Genomic DNA, 14672 nt, shown 5'->3' on the forward strand with positions numbered 1-14672 from the left:
CGTCAAGCGGTTTAGGCCGCCTTGAACGTCCCATAAAGGGAAGCACACAGATTGTGCTTTTGTACATCTGGCGTCTTTCACTTAATGTTTCCAGGACTCAACCACACTGTGTGTATCGGGAATTCGTCTTTAAGAATTTCTAGGTGGCGTTTCATTGTCTGAGTCCACCGGCCTGTTTATCCATTCTCCGGTTGAATTCCCTTCTGTTTTTTCAGTTTCACACTCTTTGAGTAAGTGCAGCGTGGTTGATATTAAGAATAACAGTATGAGCCCTGGCCGGCTTGGCTCAGTGGACTGGAGGGTCCCTGGTTCCATTCTGGCCAAGGGCATGTACCTCGGTTGCAGGCTGTGTCTCTCCCTCTCCCTCTCTCCCCCACTTACACTCTCTCTGAAGAGCAATGGAAAAAATATCCTCAGATGAGAATTAAAAAAAAAAAAAAAAAAGAGTATGGGTGGTGGTGCAGGATTTCAATGGAGGGGGCACTAAAAAGAGAAAATTTTAATAATACATTTTACTTAACCCAATACATTTAACATATTATTTCAATATGTAATCCACGTAAGCATTTATTAATGAGATTTTTTTTGCATTCTTCTTTCCACACCCTTTGAAATCTAGTGTGCGTTTCACACTTACATCTCAGCTCCAGCTTGCCACCTAGCCCAGCAACTGCTCAGTAGAATCGCCTCATGGGCCGGGGGCTGCTCTTTTGGGCAACACAGGCCTCAGCTAAGGAGATTTGTGTCCAAGGCCACGCAGTCCTTGAAAGCAAGGTGCTGGATTAGAATTCAGATCTCCCCAGCTTCCTGCTGAGCTGTTTGCAAGTCTGCCTCCTTCTACAGACACTTTTTTGAGACCCCTCCAACCCCAACTTTCTGAAACTTTAATTCCCCTACGCACGCATTCTACCCACACCTTTTGGGACTCATGGCTACTTCAGATCATTTATGCTTCATGAGACAATCTCGAGTTTTTCAACATACAGGACATGACCATTAATGGGTAGTGAAATAAATCGGGGGGCTTACACTCAGTATTTTTTCTCTTTCACGTAATAAGCTGGAATAGGTGAGAAAATGTTGGAGGGCATCACGTGTCATAAGGCTTTTTATGAAATTTGTTTCCTGTATGTGAATATTCGAGTAGCTGTCACATGGTAAGCTGTATTTCTTATTCTGAGGATCTTGGTTTAAAAAAATAAAAAATAAAAAAGCAAGTACTATTCCCAGTGATGCATAGTGAGTGTGATCCCTGCTGCTGACTCCCCAGAAAAGCCTTTTGGGGAAGTGAGATTTGGGGCTGGGATGGCTGTTGCTTTGCACTGCTCTCCCACGCTGACATCACTCAGAATTGCAGAAGGCTCCCTGCCGAGTACTTCTTAGGTTAAGGAGGAATGGCGAGAAATGAGAGGGAAGCTGGAACTCCACCCTCCGAAGCTTCCACCCTCCGAAGCTTGCTCGGCCTGCGCTTCCCCGTCAGCTGCTCAGTGCCAGCAGCGGATGGCAGGTGGAGGGCAGGGAGCCTGCCTAAGGCCATGTGTCCAGGTGAGGTGGCTTTGGAATTAGAATGCCTAGCGCCTGAATTTCAGACCTTGGATCCAAAGTGCCTACTACCCTCTATTGTTACAGGGGAGATTCACCAATGTGGGGGGCATCGTTCATTCGTATAGTCACAGATGCTTATGGAGTGCCCCCTGGGTTTCAGGCGGTGTTCTAGGCTCTGGAAACAGTAATAAAGGGAGAGGCAAGGTCCTTGCTCTCACAGGGTTTAGAGGCCAGTGTGCGAGTCAGACAGTGAACAAATAAACCGAGAGACAGAGAGGCAGTAAGAGTATGTGGGCTCATTGGAGGAAAAAATGCCTTTTGTGTATTAATCATAATGTACCGGGGGAGGGCGTGTGTCTGCTTCGCACCCCTCCCCACCCGGCACCCTGCCCAGGGGCTTTGCCTCCCGCTTCAGAGAGAATGGGAGCTCTGGGGTGCCGGGTGTCGGTTTCTGCCCCCATGCCCAGGTTGGTTGCCTCCAGCAGCACCCCCTCTCCCGATCCCGGCTCCCTTTTCAAATCTCCTTCCCCCGCCTGGGCCTGCGAGGTGTCTCCTCTGCTCCTTGATCTCACTCCTTCGCTCTTCTATCCCTGCACTTCGCCCTTGTTCCCTCTCCCGGTGCTTTCACAGTGTATAAACACTGAAGTCTCTCGTATTTCTTTCTTTTTTTTTTTTCTTTTTTAAAATATATTGTTAGAGGAAGGGAGAGGGAGAGAGAGATAGAAACATCAATGATGAGAGTCATTGATCGGCCGCCTCCTGCACACCCCACACTGGGGATCAAGCCCGCAACCCGGGCATGTGCCCTGACCGGGAATCGAACCCTGATCTCCTGGATCCTTGGTCGATGCTCAACCGCTGAGCCACGCCGGGCTGGGCAAGTCTCTTGTATTTTAAACACACAACCTTTTCTCAACCTCAGCTTCCTCCTTTATTGAAATTCAGGCTTCTCTTGCCTTCTGGGCTTTCATCACTCAGAGCTCCCTTGAAGCTCTTACCAGTCACGGGGATCTCAGAGGGAGTGAGATTCAGTCTGTCCTGAGGGCAGGATGGTCGAGAAAGGCAGAGAGCACAGGAGCACTGAGCTGCTGAGCAGGGAGCATCTGTGAAGCAGGGAGGGGTGACAAGCAGGGAGGGGGATGCCTGGACAACGGGGTCTTCATTCCCATATCATACTCAGTTATGACCCTATTCTAAGGACTTTGGATAAAATTCCAGGAGGCCCCTGCTCCTGCCAATGCCCTAGGGAAGGAACCCAACAAAGTCATTCACACCCTAGTAAAAATAAGTTTCTCTTCAGAGTCTGGCACACCCAGGCAAATGAGGGGAAGTGGGGAGAGGAGGGAGCACGGAACTTCGCTCTGGAGAGAAGTGACTTGATAATGATGAAATTCCAGGCACCGTGTGACAAGCAGACAGGAAACCTATTGGGGTTCAAGGAGTCTTTTTTTTAGTGCCTTTCACTCCACCCAGCTGCTGCTGCTCCTGCTACTGCTTCTGACCGTTGTGGGAAAGGATCCTCCCATTTCCTCACCTGCCCCAGCTGGGGACTCTGCCCGCTGGCCTGATGCAATGTTCCTCGGAGGCTGAGAACCACCGGGAGTGCTTATTATAAATGCTGATGCCTGAGTCCCACACCAGACCCACAGATCAGAACTGGAGTCGAGTAGGGAAGTAGGACCTTGGTGTCTGCATTTTAACACTTCTCCCAAGGCTTTGGCTTGATGGTCACCACCTAGGGCCCTAGAGTCAAAAAGACCTGGATTTGGTTTTGATTTTTCTACTTGCTAGCTCTGCAACCTTGGGTAAGTTTTTGAGCTCTTGTAAGTGTCTATTCTCTTTTCTGTAAAATGGGATCATTATTATGATCTGCCTTATAGAACCTTTGTGAGGGTTAAATGAAATGGCGTGTGTAGAATATTTAGAACTCGTGGTAAGTTAGCACACGATGCATGTTAATTTTGTAAAGTGCATTTTCAAGTTGAGGTTCTCATTCTGTGAGACAAGCCAGAGCTAAAAGCTGAGGTCTTGCCAACATTGGAAGTTCTTGAATGAGGGTTCTGCTTTCAGTTTTATAATAAAAAAGAACTTTTAGCAGCTTGGTGTCAGCCTGGCAGAGTAAAGAGAGAGTGAACTTTGGCATCAGACAAGGCCAATCTGCCTTCTTAGGTTAGTCAGTCACTAGCTATGTTGCCTTTAGCAGATTGCTTAATCTGTCTGAGTTCTATCTCTTCATCTGTAAAATGAGGGTAATCATAGCCCCCCCATTATATGACAAGGTTATTATAAAGATTGATAACATGTGTATTACTGGTTCTCAACCTTGGCCTCTTATTAGAATCAATTGGAGGATTTCATTAAAACAAACAAAATCTCAATGGCCAGGCCCCAGCCCAGGTTAATTTAATCAGTGGCTCTCAGCCACCTTGCACCCCACAGTCTCGGCTGCTCCCGGCCTGCTGACCCGGATGGGATCTGGCTTACACACCTTTGCAGGGCCTGACCTTGATCATGCAGCCAACGCACGCTGCCCACAGCCCGGACCCCCAGCATCACTGCCCAGAGCTCCTCCCTCCTCTCTGGTGGCACCCTGGCCGTTAAACTATCCTTGTGGCCCAGAGGACATCCTACTGGGAATGGGATGTGATTCTCTTTGGGCCTCCCCTCTCTCAGCTGCACTCTCCCTCGAAGACAAGCTCTGGTCGGCTCTGTTGAAACGCATTTCTCAGCGGTCCGTGGGGAAAAGGACTGTTTCTCTGGTCTTAGAATGCGGGGAACTTGGGGCGCTTATTCTGAATGTGGGCCCCGAGCATTCATTCTGGGAATCCCTACGCTTCTCACACCACGTATCAGTACCACAGCGAAGCTCCTTTTAAGGTAAGATCCTGAATCCCTTTTGGCTTTTCTTTGGTGACTTGGGAGCATCATGACTAATATGAACAAAGGAAGGCTCTGTAATACCCGGGTGACCTTGGGCAGGTCACTGCACCTCAGTTTCAGCTCTGGTGTGGTGGGAAGGAGTGTGGAGGTGAGACTGAGACGGGGGAGTGATGAGAAAGCACTTGTGGACCGCTCGGTGCACTGAACATACTCGAAACGAAACATCCGATAGAAAATCAAATCCACGCGATCTGTAAGAACAAAACTGCAGAACGTTTACCGCTCTGCCTAGTTCTGAAAAGCGACCCTTCGTTTCACTTTCTGACGTAATTTCTTTGAACTTGAAATCTGAGCTGTGGCTTTTCATGGAAGTTATGCTATGCGGTTGGTTGACTCTTTTTTCAGTTTTATCAGACTAAAGCAAATAGTGAAAACAATCGAGTAATCCCGAGGGTGTATAGTGGAAAGCTGCAGCCCCCTGTCTTCCCACTTCCCTCCTTCCACCCGCTCATGCCCCTCGGATGCAACGCCTTTCAACTCTCGTGTCCTGCTCTTTGCTTCTATAGCTCTAAAGGGGATGTTCATGTCGCTTTGTGGAGAAATCCTTCAAGAGCAAGACAAAAAGACAAAGAGACAGAAAATAGGAGAGGAAAATTAGACAAAGAGACACACATTTGAATGTGCGAAAAGAGAAAGAGAAATTATATTTATCTATCTGTCCGTCCATCTACCTATCTATCTATCAGGTTCCCCAGAGCTAAGAAGATGAGATTTTAAAAAAAAATTTGTTTAAAGTAGAAATTAAAAGGGCATTTTTTTAAAAAGTGAGATTACAATTTAGGTTTGTTGAACAAAGAGGCCACCCTTTGATATGTGGTGGCTTCTTAAGTCCAGTGCCCATCGACCTCACTGGGCCCTGCAAAACCCACCTTCACAGCCCCCACTGAAAGCCAAGTTTCTAGTCTCCATGGCTTCTGTGTCCCTTTGTTCTTCTTCCTCTGTGACTTTCTTCTGAGCATCCTGAAGGGTGATCTACAACAAGCCTCTGCCTGGTGCCTGTCTGGGGGACGAGATATCCCTGCTCCCTGGTCGCTGACAGCTTGCTCTTTTAAGAGTAAATGCCCAGCACATTCACCAACATGGATAAGTGACAAAAACCATGTTGAGCAAAAAAGGAGGCTGCCGAATGATGACCATAGCATGGTAGATTTTGCCACACATAACTTTATTAATAGACAAAGCATTATATTTGATTAAGCCAAACCTTCATTAAAGAAACAAAATTTAGAACTGAAAATCCAAATTGTAATTTACCAACTTAATCAATGAAGACGCTGTGCCAGTAATGCACATTTTTAAATCGTAAGCCAAGTTTAGAAGGTCTTCGTAGCCAGAATGGCTTAGCAGCAGCCTAATTCTGCCCAGTTCCTCTGCCACCTGCCTCAGTCCCTGTTGACACTGTTAATATTACTCAAAAGCATGAATCAGAAATGGCACTACCTCAGTGCCCATGGTGAGTTTCCATTGGCTAGAGGGTGACACAGGAAGCTGATTCTCACATAACCAGGATATTCCAGAATCTCTCCCAGGCCTCAAGGATCGTTTCTACTTTAATATCTAAATGAGCTGGCAGGGTGCCCATTCCATGGATGAGGGAAGCCCAGCCCCTCCCCAAGATGGCCCTGAATCCCTGGAGGCTGTTCCTGAAGCCTGCTCCCCATGTCACTTGGAGCCTGGCAGCTGCTGGACTCTCTGCTTGCCCCCGTGTCTCCCCTGGCTTGGAAAACCACTGCACACATGGCATTTTTCTCTTGGTTCTGTTCATAGACATTTCTGTTGTGCAATTTAATTGAAGATTTCATAGAAACAGAAGGTTATAATAATTTAAGAGCGAATATTAGACATACCTGTCCTACAGAGGCACTGGTCACTCCCCACCCCCTACCCTCCAAAACTCTCAAAATTCTATCTCCACATTAGGAATGAAGCCTATGTTGCTTGTTTGACATAAAAACAACTATGGTCAGTTATTGCTTTAGATGGCATGTCCCCCTCCTACTGCATGTTTGACAGTAATTACGTCTTCCATTTTCTAGAGCCAGTCCATATCCTATGCCAACCCTCACACATCCCCTGTGAGGTCATAGGTGGTATCCCTCCCTTATTGCAGACAGGGACACGGAGGCTCAGAGGTTAAGTGACTTGCCCGAGGTCTCCCAGCTGCTAGGCGGCAGAGTTTGACCGGGAACCAGCGCCCGCCTGATCCCCAAGCAGATGTGTCCTCGCACAACGTGGTAGGTAACTGCCGCCGCCCCCCAGGATGCCTTTCACTCATGCCTCACGCCTCCGTCTCCATTCTCCTCAGGAATTCACTTCGATGGATTGGTGGAGGAACAATTTCTGGATCATCCTAGCTGTGGCCATCATCATAGTGTCTGTGGTCCTGGGTCTCATCCTGTTCTGCGTCTGTAGGCAGCTGCTCAGACAAGGTAATAGCCTTCTCACCTGGGCGGGTGGAGGGTGCTTACAAGTGCATTAGGGTTCCTGTGTGGGCTGAGCTTTGGATTAAGCATCACGCATTCTGGGTTTCAGTTCGAGCCCTGCCACTAACTTGTTTCCCTGGGCCTCAGTTTCCCCATCTGCACAGTGAACGGAGGTTAACTAATGTCCAAGAACTCTTCCAGTCCTAAGGGCCTGGGTGAGGCAGGATCTGCTCCAAGGCTCACTGTGCTCCAGGACTTTCTGTCTTTACTGGGGCTGCTGATCACAACGTCTCCTCTCTGAGACTTGAAATAGAGCACCAGTCTGTGTAATGTCAAAAATGCTCTTGATTCCAAACCCATCAAGTTGTATGACTTAAATGTGTACAGCTTTTACTACGCCAATCATACCTCAGTAAGTGGTTTTTAAAAATTGTCTCAAGGCATGGAAAATAGACTTTCTTTTTTTTTTAAATCCTCATGTGAGGATATTTTTTCCATTGCTTTTCAGAGAGAGTGGAAGGGGGAGAGAGAGAAACATCGATGTGAGAGAGACACATCGCTTGGTTGCCTCCTGCAAACACCCCACCCGGGGCCGGGGATCAAGCCCACAACCGAGATATGTGCCCTTGACCAAAATCAAACCCAAGACCTTTCAGTCCACGGGCCCATGCTCTAACCACTGAGCCAAACCAGCCAGGGCAGAAAATAGACTCAATTTATGATTGACCTGTTTGTCTGCCATGATTGCCTCCTTCAAGATCATACTCTGGCCCAGCCGGGCGTGGCTCAGCGGTTGAGCATCAACCTGGGATCCAGGCGATTGGGGTTCGATTCCCGGTCAGGGCGCATGCCCAGGTTGTGGGCTCGATCCCCAGTCGAGGGCGTGCAGGAGGCAGCCGATCAATGACTCTCTCATCATTGATGTTTCTATCGCTCTCTCTCCCTCTCCTATCCTCTCTCTGAAATGAATAAAGAAATATTTAAAAAAAAAAAAAAAATCATACTCTGAATTCTGGTATTATCCACCTTGGCCAGAGGTTCTTGGCATCCTCCAACATAAATAAGCAGCTACGTGGAGATTAACACTGACTTTAGATTCAGTACAAGTGAGTTTTCCATTTTGATATTCATCTCCAGGAACATGAAATCCCTGATTTGGTGGTGTGTGTATTTTTGAGATCGTGACCCTTTACATAATGCCCTGAACCTGGGGTCCACCTGGGCTACAGAGAGGCACCGCCACTTTCCCCTGGAGCACCCTGGGTGGGCGTCCCTCCAGGATCAAAGTGCTGGCCTCCTGCTGCACCTGAACACAGCCTCAGAATCCTGCTTAACCCAGTGCTGGAATGTCAGGGCCGCACAAGAAGTGAAATCTTTTTGTCATTTTTCTCAATCTTTTTTAAAGATGAGAAAATTAAGATTCAGCCGGAGGTGAAGCCTTGGTTGAGGTCTTGTAGGGGTGGTGGCAAAGCTGAGAGAAGTCAGGTCCACTGAGCTCCCTATTTAATATTCTTTCCTTTCTACCACTTGATGGTGGTTTTCTTAATACAAAATGTATATTCTGGCTCCTATCGGCCTTTATCCATTTGCCTTCTTAAAATGTCTCGCTCTCAGATACAGACATAAATATAAGCCTGAACAAACACTGTACCTATTCTTTTATCTTGACCCGCTCTTATTAGAAAGCAGTTTATAACCAATAACTTCTATGCCCAGCATGTCACAGTGTACAAACTGCTCTTCCCACTTTTTATCTCATTTCCTCCCAGCTGCACTTTTGTTTGTTCATTTGACTGATATTTCTGAACACCAGCTACGTGCCAGGCGTGGTGCCAGGCGAGGGGGACCCGAACACAGCCCACGTGCTCCTGCCGTCACTGGACTAGCGAAAGACTCAGCCAGCCCGGGTTAAATGCCAGCTCTGCCAATTTTGGGTTCTGTGTCCCTAAATCTGTTTCTTCTCGGTGGTTCTTCCAAATGCCCTGAACTCACCTGGTTTCTGAGGATTTTTAAACTCTAAAATCACAACTTTTGCTAATTCTTCCTAAGTGAATGTGTTTGTTTGTTTGTTTGTTTTTTCCTCAGGCAAGAAATTTGAAATCGTTAGGCCCAAGAAACAAATGCATGAAGATGAAGAAATAATGTATGAGTAAGTGGCGGATACCCCGCTTTTTGAGAACCGCCCGCTCCCTCCCACGCTGGGCCATTCTCCCCGCCCTAAGGACAGAGGTCCCAGGGCCCCAGGCTGCAGGGCACCATCTGTCTCTCTGCTCTCCAACTCCTCCCTCATGTCACCTACTTTGATAGAGGTCACCGGTCGGGCTCTGTGTTCTGGGTCCACCATTCAGGGTGTGTGCTGCCCTTCTTTTCTTGAGGTGGTTTCTGAGTATAGTCCTTTAAAAGCTATTGTGCTGAACAAAAATATGCCACCCGCTTTACTTTTGTATTTCGTGATATCTTTGGGGCTTTATGACTGCTATCTGCGGTGGGGGTCCCCAGGACCGCCTGTAGGCTGGATGATTTGCTAGAAGGACTCACAGGACCCAGAAAAGTTGTTACATTTATGGTTAAGGGCTATTACAGTGAGAGGCTACAGATTAAAATCAGCAAAGGAAGCCCGGCCGGGTGGCTCAGTTGGTTGGAGCGTCATCCTGTGCACCCAAAGGTGGTGGGTTCAATTCCCGGTCAGGGCACATACCTAGGTTGCAGGTTCAGTCCCCAGTCGGGGTGCGTACAGGAGGCAACTGATTGATGTTTCTCTCGCATCTCCCTCTGGCCTCTCTCTCTAAAATAAAAATCAATAAAAACATCCTCGAGTGAGGATTAAAAATGCTCCCCCGCCCCCGGCCACAAAATCAGCAAAGGAAAAAAGGCACATAGAGTTGAGTCCAGGAGAGACCAGGTGCAAGCTTCCAGTTGTCCTCTCCCAGTAAAAACAGGTGGACAGTGCTTTTTCCTCCCAGCAATGAACTGTGACAGCCACCGTGAAGCACTGCCAACCAGAGAAGCTCACCCGAGCCTGATTTCTAGGGTTTTTATTGGGCATCAGTCTCACAGGCATGGAGCGCCCTCATGACTGCTTTAGCTACTCAGTCTCCAGCCCCTCCAGAAGCGAAGCTGATACAGCATGACCCGAGGCCCAGGGCACACACAGCAGGCATTCACCATCAGCCACCTTGTTAGCATAAACTATCTGGCTGGCCCAAGGCCCCAAGTACACAAAGTCTCTCCTATCAAGCAGGACATTTCAGGAGCTTAGAGGTTATCTCCCAGGAGCTGGCCAGGGGCCAGCCCTTTCTTTGGAATGTACACACCACCTGGAATAAAATCTGTGCTTTTCTGAAATGAATTTTGTTAGGGCTCAAGGGATCTAGCAAATAACAGGCCTCTTCCCTACCAATTCTGATCCACCGAGGGGTAAAACAAATGTATTATGCAGTTAGGTAACCAAAATATGTCTCTTCTTCATGGGCAAATGTGTTTTCTAATTCAAAACCAGGAGAACATTGCCGCATGGGACACAGGCAGCTCTGGAGAATCTCAGGTCTCCCCTGCACCGCAGCCCCTTTCTCTGAACGGCAAAGACCAGAGCAGAATATATGTTTTCTGCACTCAGGCCTGCTCTGGGGGAGAAAGTGGGAGCAGCTGGACTTTCCCCAAATTTAGGAGTCAGATAAATTTCCCTCCTCTCCTAGGAAGAGCCATAGAGGGGTGGGAAAAAAGGCCACTGATGGAGCTCTTGCCACGTCTCCCTCTCTACTCGCCCAGACAATCTAAAATTTCTCATGCATTCCGAAGGGAATTAACACATAGAGGGGACCAAAACTTGCCTCAGAAGAATCTAGTACCAGTTTGAAAATCAGAGTGCATAGAGAGGAACGGGGGTCTAGGTAAGGAGGCTTGCTTGGAGTCTTTTTGTTGAAACTTCTTAGTGAATTATAATTTGAGTACAGAAAAGTGTGAATGGTAAGAGCACAACTCAATAAATTTCCACAAACTGAACAGATCCAGGTAGCTGGCACCCAGATTAAAAAAACAAAATCACCAGCACCTCAACATCTTGTGTTCCCTTCCGGCCACTCCACCCTAAGGATAACCACTATCTGAAATAGTATAGGTCCCATTTTCTTGTTTTTATGCTTTATATAAATGGAATTACACAGTATGTATTATTTGGTGTCTGGCTTCTTTTGCTCAACATTTTTGTGAGATTCACTGTGTGGGGCTATACACTGTCCATTCTCACTGCTCTGGAGTATTCCACTGTGGGAGGGTGAATTTATCCGTCCTACTGCTGGTGGGCATTTGGGGCGTGTCCAGTCTGGGGATGTTACAATCAGTGCTGCTGTGAACGTTCTAGTACATGTCTTTGGATGGGCATATGCAGGCATCTCAGCAGGGTATATATCCAGTAGTGGAACTGCTGTCACGTGGCATGTGTACAGTGAGCTTTAGAAGTACAGCTGTTTTGCAAATCAAAATACAGCTGGCGCTTACCTGCCCCTCTTCACCAGCTCAGGTGAGCCCAGGAAAGGGTGCTCCATGCTCTAAGTTACAGTGTTCAACTCCCTTCCCTCAAATCCAGCTGCTCTCTGGGCTGGAGGAAGAGGTTTCTTTAGAGTGCTGGTTACACATGGGGTGCAAGACTTAGAAAGGGGAAGGGATGCTTCCAAGGTTTCAGGAACCAAGATTTGGAATGTTCAACCCTGTCAGCCTTTTTCCTGTAAGTCCACTGACAGCCGGCATGGTCAAACCAAACACCAACTCCTTTTTCTTTCTCTCCAGGAATGTTCTCAATGACTTGCAGGTCCAATCACCCCCTCTGCCACCCAGGGATTTCCTTTCTCAGCAAGATGCCTGTAAGTATATTTTGCTAACAACAGTCTCATTCAGGGTAGGATAACAAACTTATCTAGGTGTCTTAGTTGGCTCAGGCTGCCCATAACAACATACTATAGACAGAGTCACTTAAACAACAGTTTATTTTCTCACAGTTCCAGAGGCTAGAAATCCAAGATCAAGGTACCAGCTGATTTGGTTTCTGGTGAGGACTGTCTTCCCTGCAGCCTGCAGATGGCTGCCTTCTTGCTCCAAAGGTCAGGAGAGCTTTCCGGTGTCTCTTTTTATAAGGGCACTAATCCTAGCAGACCAGGACGCTAGCCTAACGACCTTATTTAACAATAATTACTTCCTTACAGGCCCCATCTCTAAATACACCACACTGGGGATTAAGGCTTCAACATACAATTTTTGTGGGACATAAACATTCAGTCTAGGATGTGCAGGTGGCAGCAACCTGTTTTAAAAAGGGTTAGAAGTACCAGTGCTCCCAATACTCAATTTATAAATTCATATTCAAATCCCAGCTTGGAACGTGAGTAACAAGGCACCTGGGGTTGCCACTGGGCCTCTCACATTTCTATCAGAAAAACAGTCTGCTTCCCCTGACTAGAATGTTCCTGAAGCTCTTCCCATAGCCAGCTTTGCCTCACCCTTCAAGTGTCAGTTCACATGTCACCAGCTCAAAAAGGCCATTCCTAGCCACCCTGTCAAAAGTAATCCTGCTAATTTTCTGTATAAAACTTACAGGAATCACCAAAATTGTCTTATTTCATTATTGATTATTTGTTTATTTATCATTCTCCTCTACTAGACTATAAACTCCAGGAAACAGGAACCTTTCTTGTCTTGCTCACCACTCAGAACAGTGTCTGGAGCTTAGTAGATAATAAAAATGTTTTGCTTAAACGGGTAAATAATACTAGTAGCTAACATGTAACATGCACTGTGTGTGAGGCCCCATGCTAGGCCGTTTACAGGCATTATCTCATTTAAAAGTGACTTACTCATGGTCACACAGCTAGTTACTGCTGGAGGCTGCACACGAACTCGGATCTGTCTAACTGCAGAGCTCTGCAGAAAAAGAAATGGTGGCAGTTTTTCAGGTTCTCTTAGGAAAAAATGAGCCCAGCCGGGCGTGGCTCAGCAGTTAGGCGTCGACCTAGGATCCAGGCGATCAGGGTTCGATTCCCGGTCAGGGCACATGCCCGGGTTGTGGGCTCGATCAATGACTCTCTCATCATTGATGTTTCTAGCTCTCTCTCTCCCTCTCCTTTCCTCTCTCTGAAATGAATAAAGATATATTAAAAAAAAAAAAAAAAAAAAAGATGAGATTGTGGGACAGGCGGTTCCAGTCCCCGTGAAAGGTGGAACTGAGCTGTTTTGTTAGCCTTCCTGTAGCCACTTCAGTCCTTTTGCTGTGTAGCCATGCTCCACTAATTCTACCTCTTGAAAACACCACCCTTCCCTTCTTCCTTAGCAGAGAGCTTCATACATGAGCAATTAGCCACAGTTCTGGAAAACAGTGTAAGTCATTGTGAGGGATGCCAAAAAGGAAATACGGTTGTATCACTTCCTTACGAGAATTAGTATCTGTAGACACAACACTACTCAGTTGGCTGCTAGCTCTGGTCAGTTTCTGGTCCAAGTCTCTGTTTCAGGGTTCCCACTGCAGCGCAGTCTTAGGCGCAGGGGATGTGGCTGTCAAGGTGTCTGGCCAGTATTTGCCATTTACTCAGCTGGGTGATCCTGAGACTGTGCGGTGGCTGTGCTTCAGCTTCCTTTATAAAATGGGGATGTGGCCCACCAAGAAATGGAAAGATTACCCATGAGAACCGGCTGGCTTCCCCAGTGGGAGGCGTGCAGGAGGCGGCCGATCAATGATGACTCTCATTGTTGATGTGTCAACTCTCTCTCCCTCCCTCTCTCTGAATCAATAAAGGTACTTTTTTTTTCAAAACCATGCTGAGCCACTCGGTCAAAACTATACCCACACACAAGAGCTTTGCATCAAAGGACCTGTTTGTTTTCTAGCCCCGCAGGAAAACCCAAGTGAGCCGCCAGCGACCTACTCCTTGGTAAATAAAGACAGATATATGACGACAGTGTCCATCCCCAGCTACATCGAGCCTGAGTGTGACTATGATGACGTTGAGATGCCTGCAGGTCTGCCAAGCTGTGATTTTGAAACAACCGTTTCTTCTTTTTGGCAAGTTTAAGAGGCTTCGTACATCTTATAAAACCATCAAGAACGGCTGAACCTCTGTGTCCGGTCCCGGTGGAAATGTTACACGCTCTGTACGATAAACGCTGCCTGAACCTTAGGTGGCGGCGCGCTAGCGATCAAATGACTGCAGCCAGGGAAGGGCGCGGCTGCGGGGCCCCGAGGACCGAGGGCGGTCGGGCCGTGCGCTTCCGCGGGGCGAGCTTCCGCGGGCCGTGGCTCCCCCGGGGAGAAGCCGCAGTGCGCTCTCTTCCCTCTTTCCTGCCCCTCTCTGCGCGGTTCTAAGCGACCCTCGGGCTTGGCGTTGGCGCAGAGCCCCCCGGGGTCCCGTCCCCAGCGTCACCGCAAGGCCCTCCGTGGGCCCGCGCCGCCCGCCTCGCCGTGGCGCGTCCGCCCGCGGGCGGCGGTCGCGGCTGAATGCTCCAGCGCGCACGTCCCCGCGGCGGCCGCGGCGCTTCCGTTCCGAGCGCCCTCCCGCCTGCGCGCTCCGCCGAGCCCGGCGCCCCTCTAGGCCGCTGGCCAGGCTGACCATAGAGACTCGGCCCGGCTCTTTCCCGCGCTTCCCAGTTGCGCCAAACCCTTCAGCAAAGAACCCACGTTACCCCGAGAGGGGTCGTTTTGCAAAATGTGTATTGGGCTACAGAGAAGGTAGGTTTCCCAGGGAACGGCATGGGAGACAGGAAAGAAAGGGGCGATTAAAG

At 48.3% G+C, this 14672-nt stretch overlaps 1 protein-coding gene across 1 annotated transcript; it reads left to right on the forward strand.

The window, feature by feature from the left end:
- Window positions 1-1527: 1527 nt before the first annotated feature.
- On the forward strand, window positions 1528-13779 carry SCIMP (SLP adaptor and CSK interacting membrane protein). Its single transcript, XM_081160860.1, has 4 exons — window positions 1528-1545; window positions 6791-6914; window positions 8994-9057; window positions 11694-13779. Exons 2-4 carry the CDS (start codon window positions 6803-6805, stop codon window positions 11809-11811), a joined length of 294 nt encoding a protein of 97 aa, XP_081016986.1. The 5' UTR covers window positions 1528-1545; window positions 6791-6802; the 3' UTR covers window positions 11812-13779.
- The last annotated feature ends 893 nt before the right edge of the window (window positions 13780-14672 follow it).

This window comes from Miniopterus schreibersii (genome assembly GCF_964146895.1).
Source record: "Miniopterus schreibersii genome assembly, chromosome: 16".
Classification (NCBI taxonomy): Eukaryota; Metazoa; Chordata; class Mammalia; order Chiroptera; family Miniopteridae; genus Miniopterus; species Miniopterus schreibersii.

Bases quoted from the DNA above. Each gene is read 5' to 3' on its own strand.
- SCIMP (XM_081160860.1), top strand. From the start codon at position 6,803: ATGGATTGGTGGAGGAACAATTTCTGGATCATCCTAGCTGTGGCCATC. The intron at 6,915-8,993 runs GTAATAGCCTTC...TTTTTTCCTCAG, and splicing joins TAGGCAGCTGCTCAGACAAG to GCAAGAAATTTGAAATCGTT. The intron at 9,058-11,693 runs GTAAGTGGCGGA...CTTTCTCTCCAG, and splicing joins GATGAAGAAATAATGTATGA to GAATGTTCTCAATGACTTGC.